The sequence below is a fragment of the Trachypithecus francoisi genome, unplaced genomic scaffold, assembly GCF_009764315.1.
Source record: "Trachypithecus francoisi isolate TF-2019V2 unplaced genomic scaffold, Tfra_2.0 Lachesis_group16, whole genome shotgun sequence".
In the NCBI taxonomy this organism is placed as follows: Eukaryota; Metazoa; Chordata; class Mammalia; order Primates; family Cercopithecidae; genus Trachypithecus; species Trachypithecus francoisi.
This window is the reverse complement of record NW_022681461.1, coordinates 47,358,657-47,379,893: the sequence shown is the minus strand read 5'-3', so window position 1 is coordinate 47,379,893 and position 21,237 is coordinate 47,358,657. Positions and strand designations below refer to the sequence as shown.

The 21,237-nt window shown below is 37.3% G+C and overlaps 1 protein-coding gene across 3 annotated transcripts in view; it reads right to left on the bottom strand.

Annotated features, from left to right (window-relative positions):
- Nucleotides 1–21,237, bottom strand: part of CNTLN (centlein) — a 421,157-nt gene that overhangs the window by 159,666 nt on the left and 240,254 nt on the right. For all 3 annotated transcript variants that reach the window (XM_033237412.1, XM_033237414.1, XM_033237413.1), the window contains exons 12-13: nt 19,854–19,973; nt 2,392–2,492 (exon numbers count right to left, since the gene is read on the bottom strand). In XM_033237412.1, the coding sequence (XP_033093303.1) occupies nt 2,392–2,492; nt 19,854–19,973 (221 nt within the window). The remainder of the gene's footprint in view (nt 1–2,391; nt 2,493–19,853; nt 19,974–21,237) is intronic.

Here is a 21,237-nt window from a genome sequence, read left to right as displayed (position 1 = left end):
CCCCATGATTCAATTACCTCCATCTGGTCTCTCCTTTGACATGTGGAGATTATGGGGATTATAATTCAAGATGAGTTTGGCTTGGGGACACAAAGCGTAACCTATAACTTGGATAGCCTTGATCTTCGGATGTTTGCTGGTGTCTGGGAATTCAAAAGTTAGATATTTATTTTAGTCTTTGCAGTCTGGGCTTGTTTATACCCAATCTTCTTGAGAAGATGGGTACAAAGATGCTGGGGCAGTAGGATTGATTCAGCCCAAAACTTCCACGTATTTGAAAGGACTTGGGTGTTATGATCTAGTCCATATCTGCATTAGTGGGCACCCCAAGCCCAGTAACACTGGGGTTCTTGAAGATTTCTAGAACTACTTCCTGGGCAGTCTTGGAGAAGATCTTGAAGAATTCTCTGGATTACCAGGCAGAGAGTCTTGTTCTCTTTCCTTTCTCCCAAACAGAGTCTATCTCTCTTTGCTGAGCCTTCTGGAGCTGGGGATGGCGTGACAAATGCACCCCTGTGGCCATGACCACTGGGACTATGCTGGGTCAGAACTGACAGCAGTATATCCCTGAGTCTCACACAAGGCCCACTGTAACCACTATCTGGCTACCACCTATGTTTGCTCAAAGCCCTAGGGCTCTGCAAAGAGCAGATTGTGAAGTCAGTCAGACTTGTGTCATTCCCTTCAGGGTAGCAGGATTCCTCAGGCCCTGGGTGGGTCCAGAGATGCCATCTAGGAGCCAGGGAGTAGAGTAAAAAAACCTTAGAAATCCACCTGGTGTTCTAGTCTACTGCAGCTGAGCTGGCACTCAAACCACCAGACACAGTCCTTCCCACTCTTCCCTTCCCTTTCTGTAGGCAAAACAGTCTCTCCCTGTGGTCACCACCACAGTCCTATAGGGAACACTACCAGGCCACTGCCAATGTTCCTTAAGGCCCAAGGGCTCTTCAGTCAGCTTGTCACAAATGCTGCCAGGCCTGAGACCCACCTTTCAGGGCAGTGGGCTTCCCTCTGGCCCAGAGCAGGTCTAGAAATGCCAACTAAGAGCCAAGGCCTGGAATCAATGACCCCACAAGCTGCTTGGTGTTCTATCTCATTGTGGATGAGCTGGTACCTAAGGTGCAAGACAAATTACCCTTTACTTTTCCCTCTGCTTTTCTCATGCAGGTGTTCCTCACCACAGCCACCACAGCTGGGGATGCACTGGGTTTCACCTGAATCCAGCACATCTCAGATTCTCCGCCAAAACCCACAGTGTACCATCTGGGTATTGCTGCTGGTTATTTACAGCCCAAGTGCTCTTCAATCAGTAGGTAATAGATCCTGCCAGGACTGAATCCTTGCCTTTAAGGCACCATGTTCGCTTCTAGCCCAGGATGTGTCCAGAAATGTCATCCAGGAGCTAGGGCCTAGAATAAGGGTCTTATAAATCTAACTAGTGCCGTATACTACTGTGGCTGAGCTGGTGTCCAAGATGCAAGACAAAGACTACTCTTTCTCCTCTCCTCCTCAAGCAGATAGAAGGGGTTCCTTTCAGAGCCATGAGCTGTGCTGCCTAGGGTTGGGAGAGCAGTGGCACAAATACCCCATGAGCTGCCCTGGCTAGTGTCTCAGTAGGTCACATGCCACCCAAGTCCACTGGCTCTCAGCCCAACTCAGCAGTAGGGCTTGCCTAGGAGTTGAAGTCATTGCGGCCTAGACTATCTTTTAAGTTTATGTAGAGCTCCAGAATCCTGTGGTGACGAGGCTTGCCTGAGCTCAGGTTCCAACCACTGAGATGGGTGACTGTCCTCTGGACAGGTCTGGTCTAAATGCTCTTTCTGTGGGCGGGCATCAGATACATTCGGCCTGGTTTTGCTCTCTGCTATGACAGGGCAAGACTGAGTTCAATGCAAAGTCCAACAGTCACCGCATTCTCCCTCCCCCAAGTGCACAATTCTCTCTCCATGTCACATGGCCACTGCCAGGAGATCAGGGAAGGGTGGCATTGGTAATTTAAGACTATCTTTCCTACCTCTTTAGTGCCTCTTTCGGCCATTTGAAGTTAAAACCAGGTACTGTGAGTGCTCACCTGATTTCTAATTCTTATGTATGTGTTTTTTTGTGTGTGTAGATAGTTGTTAAATTTGGAGTTCCCACAGGGTAAAGTCTTCTATTTGACCATCTTGCTGTGCCTTCTCCCTAGATTTTTAAATAAATTATAAAGCTGACTTTTAGATGTTCTATTTATTTAATTTTCTCATGATGAAAATATTAGCGAGTTATCAATGAATAAAGTGTTGGAAAAAGGAATAAAAAGGGTAATATTCTTAAAAGAAATTGAAACTAAAATATCAAGAATTAGATTATTTTACAATTCCTCTGTTAAGTATTTATTTTCTGAAAATTTACCTTCTCTTCTCTCTGCCACACATCTATTCAATTCTTGTATTGCTTCCTTATCAATAGATATATGTACTTTAAGTTCATCTAATTCTTCTTCAAGATTCAGCCTGTGAAAAAGCAATAAACATTTACTTAAAACCATATTGTTTTCTTTAAAAAACGATATATCAAACGTATATATTTAAATACATTTTAAATAATATATCAAACCAAGTCAGTAAAGATATTTTAAAGTATATAAAATGGAGAATAATGAAACGAAAGCAAAAAATACATCAATAATATTCATAGCCTGGGTACGGTGGCTCATACCTGTAATTCCAGCATTTTAGAAAGCCAAGGCAAGAGGATCACTTGAGACCAGAAGTTCAAGACCAGCCTGGGTAACACACAGAGACCCTGTCTTTACAATAACAACAACAACAACAACAACTAGCCCATCACGGTTATGCACACCTATAGTCCCAGCTACTTGGGATGCTGAGGCAGTAGGACTGATTCAGCCCAAGACTTCAAGGTTACAGTAAGCTATAATTTCACTGCTGTACTACAGCCTGGGCAAAAGATTGAGCCCTTGTCTCCATAAAATAAAAATAATAATAATAATATGCACAAATCCTAAAAATTACAATTGAATTTACTGAGGACCTAGAAAATCAAATACTTTAAGTAAGTTATTTCTGTTAACTTTATCTCAATAAACATGCTAAATACTTAAAATACAGACTATATAATTTAAAAAAATTATGTATTGAATTGCTCAACCACTTCTTGGTTGTTTTTAGACAAAGTCTCACTCTGTCACCCAGGCTGAAGTGCAGTGGCACAATCACGGCTTACTGCAGCCCCTACCTCCCAGGCTCAGGTGATCCTCCCACTTCAGCCTCCCAAGTAGCTGGGAGTACAGGTGTGTGCCACCACGCCCAGCTAATTTTTTGTACAGTCAGGGTTTTACCAAGTTGCATAGGCTGAACTACTGGACTCAAGCGACCTATTCATCTTGGCCTCCCAAAATGCTGGGATCACAGGCATGAGCCACCACACCCGCCCTGCTCAACCACATCCTAACACACAGATATTCTAGGCAAAATAGTAATGAAAAATGTTAATACATAACAGTGAAAACAAGAATGGTAAATTCCTAGATGCCAAATAAAGGCAAAAAGACTTCCCAGTAAAACAGAACTGAGCTACCATGGTGACCTCAGAATGCTGCCCATGGGGACCTCAGAATGTGAGACCTGAGTAGGGATGGTGTATTAGTCTATTTTCACTTTGCTATGAAAAAAACCTCCTGAGACTAGGTAATTTATAAACAAAAGAGGTTCAATTGACCACAGTTCCACAGGCTGTACAGGAAGCATGGCTGAGGAGGCCTCATGAAACTTACATTCATGGCAGAAGGGGAATGGGAAGCAGGCATGTCTTACATGGCTAGAGCAGGAGGAAGAGAGTACAGGTGGAGGTGCTACACACTTTTAAACAACCAGATCTTACGAGAACTCACTCATTATCACCGGAACAGCAAGGAGGAAGTCCACCCACATGATCCAGTCACTTCTCACCAGATCCCTCCTCCACCACTGGGGATTACAATGCGACATGAAATTTGGGTGGGGACACAAATCCAAACCATATCAGATGGACATTTAGACCCATGGCCCTACCTGGCTAACAGACAAAAATGAGCTAACTACATGAAACTGGGAGAGAACAATCTGCTGATTGAAAACCTGAATATCTGGTTAGAGTTTCATTAAAATAGTTCTCCAGCCCTAGTATGGGGGACAGGACAGAGTCAACCACACGATATCAGAATCCCAAGCCAAAATCAATAGGTTCAAAACTGAGCCATATAATTTGCAGAAACATGAACAATCAAAAATAATATAAAAACTGGACATATGGCCAGAGTATCCTAGAGGGTTCAGGAAGACACCATCATCCCTAAAGGGAGGCTTTCCACACCTAAGAAAATGTATGGGAGAAAAGACACTGCAGAAAATAGTTCTCAAGTCAAGCGTGGAGACAATAATAAGTATACAAATAAGTTCAAAGCCATGAATGACAATCTAAATATCTCACTGCCCAAAATAGGATAATGTACACAATAAAATAGAGATAACAGAACAATCAAAATTACTTTCACTATTAGAGTATTTAAAATGTTTTTAAAAAGATAAACAAGTGATAAACATATGTTAAAAAAGAACAGGGGTTTATAAAACAGAAAATAGATAAAAAGAATCAAATAATATATCTAAAAATACGAAATAAAGCAATGAAAATTGATAATAATAACATAATACCAGAAATTTAAACTCAATGGATGGGTTCAACAGCAAGTAGAAAAAGCTAATGGAAATTGATAAAATGGAAGACAGCAGAAGGAAAACAGTAGAGGTATACAAAGTATGTTGGAATAAGAAGTACAGAAAGCATTTAATAGAAATTATTCAAGGAGAGAACTGAAAGACTGGGGGAAGGAGTATAGATGGGAGATGACAGTTAAAATATTAATACTTCAGGATTTGACAACTGATGAAGAGATGAATTAACAGATTGAAACAGCATCAAAAAATGGCAAGGAGAGTAAATAAAACTGTTCACACTTAGAAATATCATAATGAAACTTCAGGACACCAAAGATAGAGACAATCTTTAAATCAACCAGATTGAGAAGAAAACATTTCTAACAGCTAAAGGTCTCTACAATAACAGCAGAGTTATCCTATCAACAAGAAAAGTCAGAAGTAAAATAATTAATATCTTTTACATGCCAAGGTTTACTACTCATAGATCCTAGATGAAGAAATCATTAATATATTTTAAGAAGAAAATAAACACAAAAGCAAGGTATAGAACAAAATAAGCAGTGATGAAGAAAGACACTAACAAATATATACAAGGAATTAAATAAACGTTTATTAGCTAAAGCAATCATAACAATATCTGAATGAAGACAGAGCTAAAACAAGGTAGAAGTAACATTCTCAACAACAAAATGATATTGGATTGTCAAAGAGATCAGAGTTAAACATTTTAAGGTCGTTGTATTGTAGGAGGATACAGCTAGTGATAAACTTTAGACTTTGTCAAATAAATGATGTATGTTATAATTTCAAGAATAATTACTTAAAGAATGAAAAACAAATATAAAAAATAAAAATTAGAGGAGGTCAGAAGAGAAATAAAAAAAAAACTGCATCAAATCAAAGGCAAGAAAGTCATTTTTAAAAGGGAGCGTAAGTCAAAACCACAATGAGATACCATCTCACGCCAGTTAGAATGGTGATCATTAAAAAGTCGGGAAACAACAGATGCTGGAGAGGATGTGGAGAAATAGGAATGTTCTTATACTGTTGGTGGAAGTATAAATTAGTTCAACCATTGTGGAAGACAGTGTGACCATTCCTCAAGGATCTAGAACCAGAAGTACCAGTTGACCCAGCAATCCCATTACTGGGTATATATCCAAAGGATTATAAATCATTCTACTATAAAGATACATGCACATGTATGTTTATTGCAGCACTGATATGCCCATCAGTGATAGACTAAATAAAGAAAATGTGGCATATATACACCATGGAATACTATGCAGCCACAAAAAAAAGGATGAGTTCATGTCCTTTGCAGGGACATGGATGAAGCTGGAAATCATCATTCTCAGCAAACTAACACAAGAACAGAAAACCAAATACCGCATTTTCTCACTCATAAGTGGGAGCTGAACAATGAGAACATATAGACATAGAAAGGGGAACATCACACACTGGGGCCTGTTGGGGGATGGGGAACTAGGGGAGGGATAGCATTAGTAGAAATACTTAATGTAGACGATGGGTTGATGGGTGCAGCAAACCACCACGGCACGTGTATACCTATGTAACAAACTTGCACATTCTGCACATGTATTCCAGAACTTAAAGTATAATTTAAAAAAACAGGAGCATAAGAAAATAAAATGTACAGGAAAAAATTAAAAATAAAGATAGTCATTACACAATGATCAAATGAATGATTTACCAGGAAAATAAATTAGTTCTAGACTTTTATGTACTCAACAACTGAGTTGTTGTAATCATTGGTATAATTAATAAAACAATGAAGAGTTATTTAAAGTAAAAATTAGGTAGTCTCTCCTTCCCCTCACTCAGTATGCTTCTTGGAAAAAAAATAATGTTTATACTTTGACGGTGTATACTTTCATTTTTTGTTCATATATTATAAACACCAATTCACACATACAAGGATTTTAAAAACTGGGATCTTATGATATATACTGGCAGCTTCCCAGGTCCATTACAGATTGATAGGAGGAACACATACACATGCACACACATACACTCAACCACACAATGATTAAGCTTGGATTAGGGTCCTGATTTGTTATTTAAGAACGTGGAACATACTGAAGCAAGATGGCCCCACAAGGAAAGAGCAGGTGTAACTTAACTCAACTTAGTTTTCCTTGGCTCTCAGATCACTAACCCAACAGAACGTAATGATACAGTTGTTGGAAAAGTTATTTCTTGCTTCTTAAAAGATACTTTACACTTACAGCTTGTTTCTTTTGGAAAGAACACACACAGTCCCTACTTTTAATAAGTATGTATAGACATCAGGGACCACCTTGTTCTTAAGTCAAACTAAGCACCAGCAAACCACATCTTTGTGGGTGTTTGCGGGAGGAGCTGACAGAGGCAGAGCCCTGGTACCCCTGACCAGGATGAGCACTGGCTATCTACTGACTCTGATTTACTATTCATTTACACTGGTGTTTCTTATACTGTGGCATGAGGACCACAATTTAAAATTTATTTCTTACTGGACAAATGATAGGAAACAACTGTACGCAGACACTGGACAACAGGCAGCACAGAACTGTAATCCCTGAGAGAAAGTAAATAAATAGAGCCCTTAACGATAGCTCGATTTCTGCCTGGAAGCACCTTCCAGACAGGGAGAGGGGTCCCAAGAAGAACATGACAGTCTCACTGAGTTGAAACAAGAGACTAGAGTTTAGGAAGTCTAAAACAGCCAGAATTTGTGAGGCATACTACCCAGTGAGGAGGAATCTACAGTGGAAAAGAGCTAAAGAAATCTGCATAAGAATTCCTTTGAGTATGTGGCTAATCTTTTTAAATTTTTTTTGCATCATAGTATGAAACACAAGACCAGGCAAAGAACAACAGGAGCTATAAACAGAATATTCCCAGAATATTTCCCACACAGGATTGGGATACATTTGAGTTGTGACCAGTCAGAGAAGAGAGAATGTTAGTTGAACATCAGAGGCATTCAACAGAGAACACAGAAGGGTCATTCGAATGAGTAGAGATAAACAAGCCTCTAGTAAATGATACTGTAAACCTGTGCTAAAAAAGTGTTTTAAAAAACTGAAAATATTTAAACTGAGATTTTAACACACCTCTCTCAGTAATTGATGGGAAAAGTGGACAGACATAAGTAAGGATACAGAACATCTGAAAAACACTATCAAAAAGCTTTACCTAACTGAATGTTTATAAAATACTCATACCCAAGAACAGCAAAACAAACATTCTTTTCAAGTGCCATGGAACATTCACCAAGATAAGACTACATGCTGGGCCATAAAACAATTCTCAATAAAGCTAAAAGCATTTTAAAATTATGCAAAGCATCTTCTATGACCACAATAGAATAATAAAATTAAAAATAAATACTAGGAGGATGTCTGCAAAATCCAAAAATATTTGAAAGTAAAGAACCTATTTCAGACAAAGAGGCTCTGCTTAACCAATCTTTAGTCACACTCCTAAACCCTCTCCTAAGCCCATCTGTGCACTTCCTTGTAAAATCCAGTTTTAGCAATGAACTCCACTAAGTCAGTTTAGCAACAATCTCTTCCACCACAATATATAAATCAAGGTTGATATCTAATTGGGTTCCTCATCCTCCACCAAACCCTAGATAGTATCTGATCACCCTGGCCTGTCTTCAGTCAAAATCCTGACAAGGTCAGTTTATCCAGAATCTCCCTTATCCCCGATGTTTCCTCAGTAATTTTCCAATCCAGTGGCCTCCTCTACCTTAGCTATAAATTCCCATTTACCCATGCTGTATTAGGAGTTGAGTCCAATTTTCTCCTCAACTGCAAAATCCGATTGCAGTGGTCCCTACCTATGATGATGGTCCGGAACAGTCTTCTGTACCAAATTTTAACAAGTTTCACTGAATAACATTTTTCTATAATGCTTCTAAATAATTCTACTTTCAAAGAAGAATCCAAGAGGAATTAGGAAATATTTTGAACTTAGAAAAATTTAAAATACATTTCAAAATGTGTAAGGCACAGCAAAAGCGATCCTTAGATGGATATCTATATTGCAACACACAATACTTAAATTGGAAAAAAAGAAATATCCATAATGATGTAAGCTTCCAATTTAAAACTTAGAAAAAGAAGACACATCAAGATGAACACTTTTTCATATGCTTATTGGTCATTTGGATGTCCTCTTTGTTTGTTTTTTTTTTTTTTGAGACGGAGTCTCACTCTGTCACCCAGGCTGGAGTGCAGTGGCGAGATCTCAGCTCACTGCAAGCTCCGCCTCCTGGGTTCACGCCATTCTCCTGAGTAGCTGGGACTACAGGCGCCCGCCACCACACCCGACTGATTTTTTTTTTTTTTTTTTTTTGTATTTTTAGTAGAGAACGGGGTTTCACCGTGTTAGCCAGGATGGTCTCAATCTCCTGACCTCGTGATCCACCGGTCTCAGCCTTCTAAAGTGCTGGGATTACAGGCGTGAGCCACTGCGCCCAGCCTGGATGTCCTCTTATGTGAAATATCTGTCCAAGTATTTTGCTCATTTTTCTATTGTGTTGACTGTCCTTTTCTTATTTAGTCACAGGAATTCTTCATATCTTCAAAATAGGTAAATCCATAGTATATATGTCCAGGAAAGGAGTAGAAACAGAAAGCAGATTAGCGGTTGCCAGCAATTGGAAGAAGGGACAAATGGGGAGACAGAGACTGATTGGTTAATGGGAATGGGGTCTCCTTCAGGGGTGATGAAAACACTTTTGAATTAAAGTTCACTGCTAAACAACATTGTGAATGCACTAAATGCCACCGAACTGTATGCTTTAAAATACAACTAATGTGAAATTTATACATTGTTAATGGTTACCTGAAAATACATTTGTTTTCAAAATATGTCATCACTGGCAGACATTTTTTGCTAAGCATTTTATTTCCATCTCAGAGAAATGCAGTTCCTAAAATCTTCATTTCTACATACCAAAAAAAAAAAAGAAAAATATATTCTAGCTTGAGAAGACTGGGAGTCTTGCTTTGCAGAGGAAAAAAAAAAATGGCTGAACTTTCCTAGGATAATATTTTGATTTTAGCTACTTAAGCAATTATTATTGATTCTATAGGATATTCTTTAAAACTATGGCCAACACATATTTAATATTTAACCCCAAAGAGAAGAAGTATTCCAATCTGAGTTATGCCACTGATTTGTAGCTAACATTTTATCATTAAGGAAAAATGACCGAAAGATCATTGAAATAAAGAAGATGTATCTACTTATAATATATAGGGGTAAAATTTCCTACTTCTATAAAATAAAATGGAAGTTTTTGGATTATGAATTCTGACTCCAGCTCAACTGCCTTCATTGACAAACTTACCAGAATTCTCAGTATCAACTAGGAAAACATTAGTAATTCTGTGCAAATATTTTGCATTCTCATACTTATTTTTAGATATGAAACAAAAGGGAAAGCAGAAATTGTTAAAAAAAAAAAGGAGGGGGGCTGATATTCAAGTGTGTTATATAATGAACTCAGATTTGTTTAAAGAGCAATGGAAAGATACTAAAAGTTTTTAAACAGATGAGAGACATTCTCAGAACTATAGTTTAAAAGGTCAATCTGCAGCACGTTGCAAATAGATATGAAGAGATAAGAGTGGATGCAGATGTTTATGAGTTTATTCTAGTTGACTAGGAAATGGTGGTGGTATGAATAAGAGCTTAACAGTGAGGATGGAAAGAAATAAGATACATACTTAGGATGTTTGTGATGTGAAATATTAAGGCTTAGTATGGACTTCAGTGAGGGGAGGCCTCAGGAAAAAAACAATAAATAAACTTATAACACCCTAGGTTTCTGGTTTGAAGAAACTGATAGATTATATAATACCATTTATTAAGATTTAGAATAATGGACGGGAATAAATTTGGAGATCATGAATTTGGTTTCAAACTTGTTGAATCTCAGTGAGACATCCAAAAGGAGATGTTGTGTAGACATTTGGACATACTTAGTTGCAGTTCAGAAAGAGGGGTCTATACTAGATACACACGTCTGAAAGTCAATCGGCAAGAAATGACTAAAATCAGGGGATGATAGATGAGATTGTCATAGGCAAATACGCAAATGAAGTACAGAGAATGCTTATGACAAAGTTCAAAAATACTGCAACAGTAAACAGCTGATTTCAGGGGAAAAGGTAGCAATGGAGAATGTGAATAGGTGGCCAGAGGTACAGAGATAAAACCAGAAGAGACAGTGCCAAAGTGTTGAAGAAAAAATTTGTTTTAAAGAGGGTGTGATCAGCTTTTTCATATACTGGTGAGAATTTGAACAAGTATCCTTTAGTTACCTGCTGGTTATTTAACAATTTACCTAGACTTATTCTGTCCTTGCTTTAATTATCCTTAAATCATAGTCTAAAATATTGATTGCTATGGACTTAATCAGGTCCCCTCAAAATCCGTATGTGACACATGTGTTATATATGACATATGTCAGTCAGCTATAACTGTGCTCATACATCAGATTTGAACTCAGCTGAAACTCTAACCCCTAATGTGATGACAGTTGGAGATGGGGACTTTGAGTAGCAATCAGGGATAGAAAGGGGTCCTCATGATGGTTTCAGTGGCTTTTTAAGACGAGAAATCTGAAATGTGATAATACACTGAGAAGGCAGCCATCTACAAGCCAGGAAGAGAGCCCTCATCAGGAACCTAATCCACTGGCACCATGATCTTGAATTTCTCAGCCTCCAAAACTATGAGAAATACATGTCTGTTAAGCCACCCAGTCTACGGCATTTTGTTATATCAGAAAGATATTTGCTTTAGCTCTTTTTCCACTCACAAGCAGAATACAGCTTTCCCTGCCTTGTGTCCCTAATATTCTATTATGGCTTTTAATCACACTTTTGCTTGTCTTCTCTATTAAGTTATGAGGACCTGATAAAAGGGGTAACATATTATTTCTCTCTGTTTACCTGTGCCTAGAAAAGTACCCAGCTGAAGCATTTTACATAGGCTACAGATTACTACAGAAAGACCTATTACTAAAACCACTGTACATTTCTGATTTATTTAGCCAAGGACACAGAAAACACACAATGAATGTCAGCACACCCAGGATTCCTAGCAAGAACATGCAACTGTGGTTGACAATGTGTAATATATAATTTGCTGGATTAGAAAAGCTTAATTTTCTGCTGTACTTGAGCCCCTTATTATAGTTTTATATCACCATTCTGAAAGAATATACACAAATATTTTTTTACTAATACTTTCACTTGGGAGAATAGTAGCATATGTTGGATTCTGTTGGCTACTCCATCTGATTTAGCATTGGTAAGGCAACAACTCCAACTGAGTGAGAAAGCTGACTAAGCCTGCTGGCATTTCTGAAAGCTTGCCTCTTACTATCTAGCTTCCAAAGAGTGGTTTCACCTCACTAGCAAATGGCAGATACCGCTACTTAAATTAAGTTTTCCTAGAGCTTGAAACTATTAATCTTTACTGTATGTTCAGCCCCTAGTTAGTGCCTGGCTCTGAATTATATTGTTTAAATATTGAATGAATGAATAAATGAACACATGAATGCTCATTAAATACTGAAGGAACCAGCCAATTTATCAGTTCACAGATTACTAAGTTCTTGGTTTTTTATTAAAATATAGTTATGATACAATAAATATATCTTATAAATATAAATGAAATATTATAGGAACTATATTCCATGTAAGTTTTTTAAGTTCTCAGATTCTCATGCGATAGCAGCAACTAATATTTCTGACCATACTCAATGGTAGAAACTCTATAATCTCAGTCAGTGGTAGCATTATATTTTTAACCATATTTTGTAAACTGACGTACAGTTGCCATACAATGTTTTATAAAAGTCTTTAAAAGTTAACTTTTAAAATTGGATTTGGAAGTACTATTTAAATTCAGTTTAAAGGTAGTATTAATAGTATATCCTTTTTTTGTAGATTCTAACCTTACATTTAAAAGAAACATTACTACAGAAAAAGGGGTAAATTTTATTACTTAAATAGTTAAGACTGAGTATGAAACTAGATATTAATGAATTACTCAAAAGTAAGACTGCCTGGCCCATAGAAAAACAAGCTGAAACTTCTGTTTCCCAACAAGGAGTAGATGTATTTATCTCTATTCCTCCTGCTAATTAATTATAAAAACCCAGAAAATAATAAAACAAACATGAGACTTCGAAAAGCAGGGAAAAGGATAGAATATGGAGCTCAGGAGAAGCGGAACAACATTAGAGAAGTGACTCACAGTGGTGAGTTCCTTGAGTTTTCTTCTTTCCTCCTACATACCCAAACTAGTTCCCAGAGAAACTCACCACCTAGAAGTGCCAATGAACACAAACAAAAAATGCTTCAAGGAAAGCCTACTCTCTTTAGCCAAAGGACCAGGAAAGGGCAGGACCAGTAAAACAAAAACCCTGCTCACCATGCCCACCCTACTCCAACCATAATCAACTGGAGGGAAAAACAAAACAAAAAGCACTCTGTCAATGAAAGCAGACTGAGGGCCAGGCATGGTGGCTCACACCTGTAATCCCAGCACTTTGGGAGGCCAAGGCGGGTAGATCACTTGAGGTCAGAGCTTGAGACCAGTCTGGACAACATGGTGAAACCCCGTCTCTATGGAAAATACAAAAATTTGCTGGGCATGGTGGTGCACGCCTATAATCCCAGCTACTCGGGAGGCTGAGGCAAGAGATTACTTGAACCTGGGAGGCGGAGGCTGCAGTGAGCCAAAATCACTCCACTGTAATCCAGCCTGGGTGACAGAGCAAGACTCCGTCTCAAAAACAAATAGAAGAAAAGAAAGCAGAGTGAGAAGCCTGTTCTTTCACCAACACTAAGCAGTAACCCCTTCATACTCTCTCAATGCAATATCAGCAGAGGAAAAGTTAAGAGGTAAAAGGGAACAGTAAGGCTCCCACCTTTTCCTAGTAGTATTGAGGTGACCTTTTCCCTCAGGCATGATATCATCAGAGGCCTGTTAAAATAAAAGATTTAAATAAGACCCAGAGTCTCAAAATATAATGCAGATAATCACTGACTTACAATGCTTCTCCTTATGATTTTTCAACTTTATGATGGTGTAAAGCTTTCACAATTTTAACGTACTTCAAATTTTGAATTCTGATCTTTCCCCAGGCTAGCGATAAGTAATGTATGAGATATTCAGTACAATGGATTTTGGCCAGGCACAGTGGCTCATGCCTGTAATCCCAGCACTTTGGGAGGTGGAGGCAGGCAGATCACTTGAGGTCAGGAGTTCAATACCAGACTGGCCAACATGGTGAAACCCCATTTCTACTAAAAACACAAAAAATAGCCAGAAGTGGTGGCTAGCTCCTGCAGCTCCAGCTACTCAGGAGGCTGAGGCAGGAGAATCCCTTGAACCCGGGAGGCAGAGGCTGCAGTGAGCCAAGATGGTACCACTGCACTCCAGTATGAGTGACAGAGCGAGATTCTGTCTCAAAAAATATATATAAATAAAATAAAATAAAATAGGTTTGCATTAGATAATTTTGCCCAACTGTAAACTAATGTAAGTGTTCTGAGAATTTTAAGGTCGTCTAGGCTAAGCTATGATGTCTGGTAGTTTACATGTATTCAACACATTTTCTTTTCTTTTCTTTCTTTTTTTTTTTTTTTTTGAGACAGAGTCTTACTCTGTCGCCCAGACCCAGGTTGGAGTGCAATGGCATGATCTCGGTTCACTACAACCTCCACCTCCCGGGTTCAAGCGATTCTCCCGCCTCAGCCTCCTGAGTAGCTGGGATTACAGGCATGAGCCACCATGCCTGGCTAATCTTTGTATTTTTAATACAGATGGGGTTTCACCATGTTGTCCAGGCTGGTCTCAAAGCTCTGACCTCAAGTGATCTGCCCACCTAAGCCTCCCAAAGTACTGGGATTACAGGCGTGAGCCACTGTGCCCAGCAACGTTTTTGACCTATGATATTTTCAACTTATGATGGATTTATCCGGACATAACCCAAGGTATGTTGAGAAACATCTGTAGTCCAAATGTCCAGGAGACAATTAAAAAATAATTCATCATACCAAGTACGAGAAAAATCTATAATCAAAGGATGAAATTATACTCAAAGGATGCCACCACCATGATATAACACATATGTCAGAATTACTTGACAAGAAATTTAAGGCAGTCATAATTAAAATGCTCCAGTGAACCATTAAATAACACTCTTAAAATAAATTAAATAGAAACTGTAAGCAAATAAAGAATTATACACAAAGAAGAACCCAATGGAAATTTTAGAACTAAAAATTACAATAGCCAAAATTAAAAACTTGCTGCATGAGCTCATGAGAGAAGAGACAATCAGCAAACTTGAAGACACAATAGAAATTACCAAATCTGAATAACTGAGACAAAATTAGACTGAAAGGCTGAAAAATAAATTGAAGAGACTCTCTGTGACCTGTAGGACAATAATAAAAGATCTGGCATTCATGTCATTAGAATTGTCAAAGGAAAAGAAATGTAGGGTTTAAAAAGGATTTAAAGAAATGACAAAAATTCCCCAAATTTGGCAAAAGTCACAAACCTAGGGATTCAGGAAACAGAAACCCAAATAGGGTAAATCCAAACAAATCCATGCCAAGACATGTTATGACCAAACTTCTGAAGAGTAAAGAAAAAGGAAAAATGATTGAAAGCAAGTAAACAGAATGATGCATTACCAGTAGTGGAACAAAGACTCAATAGTGCATGCTGCATCAGAAACAACAGAGGCCAAAAGGAAGTAGCAAATTTTTCAAGTGCTGAAGAAAAACAATTGCTAAGTTATAATTCTACATACAGTGAAAATACCATTCAGTAGTGATATGGTTTAGCTGTGTCCCCACCCAAATCTCATCTTGAACTGTAACTCCCATAATCCCCATGTGCTCAGGGAGAGACCTAGTGGGAGGTGATTGGATCATGCTAGTGTGTGCTCATGCTAGTGTGTTCTCATGTGTTCCCCATGATTGGATCATGGGGGCAGTTCTCATGCTGTTCTCATGCTAGTGAGAGCTCATGCTGGTATGTTCTCATGCTAGTGAGATCTGATGGTTTTATATGGGACTCTTCCCCCTTCACTTCTCACTCTTCTCTCTCCTGCCACCACATGAAGAAGGTCCTTGCTTCCCCTTCACCTTCCACCACGATTGTAAGTTTCCTGAGGCCTCCCCAGCCATGTGAAACTGTGAGTCAATTAATCTCTTTCCTTTATAAATTATCCAGTCTTATGTATTTCTTTATACTGTGAAAACAGACTAATACAAACAATGAAGGATAAATCAATATTTTTAAAAGAAAACAGAGAATTTCCTGCCAGCCAACCTATTTTAATAATTCTAAAGGAAGTTCTTCAAACTGAAAGAAAATTATAAAAGAAGAAACTTGGACGGTTAGCAATGAAGACAGTAGAAAGGATAAATAATACCTCTATTACATTTACCCATACATAAATTATTTATCTCTTATGGGTAAACATAAGAGACTACCCATGTTTTGTGGTTTAAAATTATGTTTGACAGTTGAAGCAAAACCTATCACGTCATGTGATGAGGTTCTCAATGTAATTAGAGAAAATATTTGAGATAACTATATTATAATGGGGAAGGGTAAAGGAATGTAAAAGAAAACAGGGTTTCTAGATTCCACTTAAAGTAATAAAATGTTGACACCAGTAGACTGTAATAAGGTATGTATATATAACATAATACCAAGAGCAAATACTAAAAAAAAAAACTATTCAAAAAGATATAGTCAAAAATTCTATAGAAAAAATAAAATGAAATTCTAAAAAAAAGCTTAAGTAACCCATACGAAGGAAGTAAATGGAAAACAAAGGAAACAAACAATATAAATAATAACATGGAAGACTTTAACTATCAATAATGCAAGATAAAATGTCAGCCTGCAAAACATCCATACACTAGGAATGTAAAATTTAAAAATGATACGGTTTGAAACTGGATTTCATAAAAATTAAAAACTTTTGCCATTCAAAAGACACAGGTAAGAGAATGAAAGGGCAATCTCCAGAATACAATACAACTCCTGGACACTTCCCTTAAAAAATAAAAAAGTTATGTTCACACAAAAACCTGTCTATATTCATAATTGCAAAAGACTAGAAAAAACCCAAATGTTCTTCAATAGATGGATAAGGTGGTCCATCCATAAAACGGAGTATCATTTAGCAATAAAAAGAAACATACTAGATTAACCAAGCTAAATGAATCTCAAAGATGTTATGTGGAAAGAAGCCAGTCTCAGAAAGTTACAGCCTGTATGATTCTATGCATATGACAGTCTGAAAAAGGCAAAGCTACAGGGAAGGAGAATAAATCAGGTATTAGTGGCGGTGGGAGGATTTGACTACAAAGGGCCAGGATAAGGAAATTTTTTGAGATGATAGAACTATTTGATATACTGATTGTGGTGGTAGTTACTCAAATTTATATATATGTTATAACTCGTAAAACTGCACATTAAACATTCAACATACTACATACAACGTTAAAAAAATTTCTGGCCTCAAAACAAACTTGAATGACTATAGCACTGATATTTAATGCCTGATTGTTTTATCATGACACTTTTTGCATGTTTTTAACTTTTTTTTTTTTTTTTTGAGACGGAGTCTTGCTCTGTCGCCCTGGCTGGAGTGCGGTGGCGCAATCTCGGCTCACTGCAAGCTCCGCCTCCTGGGTTCACGCCATTCTCCTGCCTCAGCCTCCCGAGTAGCTGGGACTACAGGCGCCTGCCACCACGCCCGGCTAATTTTTTCTATTTTTAGTAGAGACGGGGTTTCGCCGTGTTAGCCAGGATTGTCTCGATTTCCTGACCTTGTGATCTGCCTGTCTCGGCCTCCCAAAGTGCTGGGATTACAGGCGTGAGCCACTGCGCCTGGCCATTTATTTTTAACATCACATTTCATTAATAATGTTTCATACTAAACATGTTTCCATGTAAGTTCCCTGAGAGTAGAAAGTCTGTCTGGTGCTCTCATTTCATTGACCTAGCCAACTGACTACTACACAGCACTCAAACACATTTGTTACCTGAATAAATGTTTCACAAAATAACGCAACCCTCCCCCAAAAAGCTTACATTAAAGTTTATTCAATTCTTTAGCATTCTTTTAAATTTTTTTTCATTACCTGTTACTAAATTAAGACTGATCTAAAAAATAACTATTTCACAAATTGCTATCACATTAGGGAATATCAACATATTTCAGGGAAAAGGTCCACACTTTAATAATGACTTGGCATTTAATTCAAGGAGCTATTCGTAAAGTGCAAATATTGCTGAGTGAACAGACCAGGATTCTGACTTCTCTAATTTTAAAAAGGCCTCATTACTTTTTCTTTAGTTCTATTTCATTAACGAATAAAATAAACTCCAAATGAATCACTTATAGGTAATCCTTCCTAAATTTTCTTGAATAGTTAGATTAGGTCTCTCAACTAATTCACTTCATTCAAAATTACTTTCTTTTTTAGAGACAGAAAGGTCATTAAAGATCATCAGATAAAGCACTGATAACATTTACAACATGGATGAACCTTGAAAACATTATGCTAGGTGAAAGAAGGTAATCTAGGACCACATATTAAATGATACCATTTATAAGAAATGTCTAGAATAGGCAAATCTACAAACACGGGAAGAAGATTAGTAGTTGCCTAGGGCTGGGCAGGATGGATGGGAGGGTTGGGGAGTGACAACAAACTCATGTGGGCTTTGGTGGGGAGAGTAGGGGGGTGATAAAACTGTTCTAAAATAGACGTGATAATGGATGGTACAGCTCTGAATATACCAGTGAATTGTATACTTTATATAAGTGAATTGTATGACTTGTGAGTTATATTTCAATAAAGCTACTGAAATTATTAGGAAATGCCTCTGGGACAAATCTATGAGTTTATAAAATAGTCTTCCAGATAAGAGACTTCACTATAGCATCGAATATTTAGAACTAATACACTGCACTTTAAGAGGTAAATGGGAGTATACAACATTTAAATCTCATACGGTCTGGTCATTTCCTCAAAAGTTTATCATTCCACAGAAAAGGCTGTAAACAAAAGTTATACGTGTTATCATATAGTATACAAAATAAGCTTCTCATTTACACCTAAGAAAATTCAGTGACATTTAATTACAATATGTCAATAATGAGGCTAAATTCTAGCAACCTAAAAGACATCTAGGCTTTATAAAGCTGTGTGCCTGACTGTCAGAAATTAACTCTAAATGAAGAAATAGTTAAGTAGCAGAAGAGGTTAATTATATTGGTCTAACTCCTTTTAGTCTTAAAAATAAATAAATAAATGTTCTTTATTTGCCAGGCTGAATATAATAGCCTGTGAATTATAAGATCAAGCAACCAACTGTATGTTTTCTAAAACATGAATATCCTTCATCAAGTTTTATACTTAGGGCAGCTAAAAGACCTATGTGAAAAAATCAGCAGTAAGCCCAAAGGACAGGCAGTGCACAGCAAGAAAGAAGGCAATTCCCTCGTGTCTTTTGCAGGTCACTACCAAGGACCATGTTAGCAGATCCACACCAGACCCTTAACAGGCAGTTCTGCTGCTACCAGTAATTAGCTTGGACAGCTCCAGCTCCAAGAGTAGCAGCAAGGCTACACCATAATGAGCTCAGCTGGGATTAGCAGGACAGGGCAGGGAACCAAGAGAGCTCAGGCATTCTGCATTGCGTATGTATCTGGGAGATCAAACAAGGATGGCTGGGTAGGTTATCCCCTCTCCACCTTATTCCAAAAATGAAGCATGGCAGTGTCTAAAATACAGGCTAATGAAGAGCGACACCTCCAACAGATGAGAGCCACACTAATTAACACAATCCCTAGATCATATTATACAGTTTCTGTTAGAGCTAGCAACTGTGCAACTTCTTATTGCATAATACATATATATTTTTAAAAGCTAGTCTTTTTTTCTTTACTTTTATTGGCAAAAATCGGATTATTTCAAATTTTATAAAGTGTTTCTTTAATGGGCTTTAAGCCACAAAAAAATTTCTCCCAAATATTTTATCTAAGTCCATATCGTTAAAAATGAAACTCACTTTTGAATCATTAGCTCCTGGTTTTCCCTTTTGAAATATGCCAGTTCATTCCACACAGCATCAGAATCTTCTTGTCGAAGTTGTTGGGGATCTGCTCTCTTTATTCTCCCGATTTCAATCCTATTTTCAAAACAAAGTTGCTTTTTTCATTAACATGTCTGAAGTGCAATAAAAATTATTTTATACATTCCTTAAAATTTAAAAATATCTATTGACCAAATTTCTAACTCGAGTTCACCATTTATTGATTGAATTTCCTAAAATCTAAGCATGTAGAAATCAAAACTCTCTATCATAATTTTTTGAAGCTAAACTGCTAGTATGGAAAGCAAACTTTTAACCAGACACATGATATTCTAAGGTCTATTGCTCCCATTCAGTCTAGTAGTAATAAAAATAGATACTGTAGAATTTTAATGGTCCCCCCCGCACCAACTCATCTGGAATTTGCTGCTAACCAAGATGAATGTGGTATAGTGCCCTTATCTTTTTATAAAAAAAAAAAAAAACTATTACCAGTGAATATGTCAGAAAGTAGATTTCACTCTTCTAATGATTAGTTAAAAGTCAGGTGAACAGAGGATAAAACTAGGACAAACTGCTTTATCACTGCTTTACTGGCAAGTGATATGAAACACTTCCACTCATCAAAGAAAAAAATTAGATGTGACAATTATCTACAAGTGATGCCAAATGCCCTTTACTTTTCATTTTCTGAACATAAAACAAATTCTTCATTTTTATTTTGTAAAAGTGCTGTACTGGCCAATTTAGAAACACTATTTCTCTACAGAACAGACCAATGTGTATCATCAACATTGCCCTAAAGGATCCATCTCAAAAGATGAGAGAGGGTAGTAGATTTTCTGTACTCATTCAGTCCTTTGCCCTCTGTTGATACTGTTAACAGGGGAGCCACTTACGACTAACCAAGATCTGAACACCTGTTCAGAGCAACTGAACTGAGACCGCCAATTCATTCAGATAAGCTGGAGAACAAACTGATGGATAGTAAAGATCTTCAAATTGCATACTAGGTTGAAGTAGTTTTAAGATAGTTAACTATATATGTGAATTTCATATTTCTCTAGTCTTTCCATTAAAATTTAAACACTTTGGGCATTATAAACATTTTAACACCAGTATTTTATTTATTTGAAAGCAATTTTTTCAGTCACACGGATATTAACCGTTTTTGTTTTAAATCACATACTTTTAAGTTATTCCACTGATATTAAAAATGTGTACAATAATTCATAATCATTGGCTGCTAATGATATCTGCAAATGTGAGGAAAATTTATAGTTATTACCAACACATTCCTGTTTTAATTTGTTATATTCTCCATTTAAAAATTCACAATAAAGATTTGACTACCAAATAA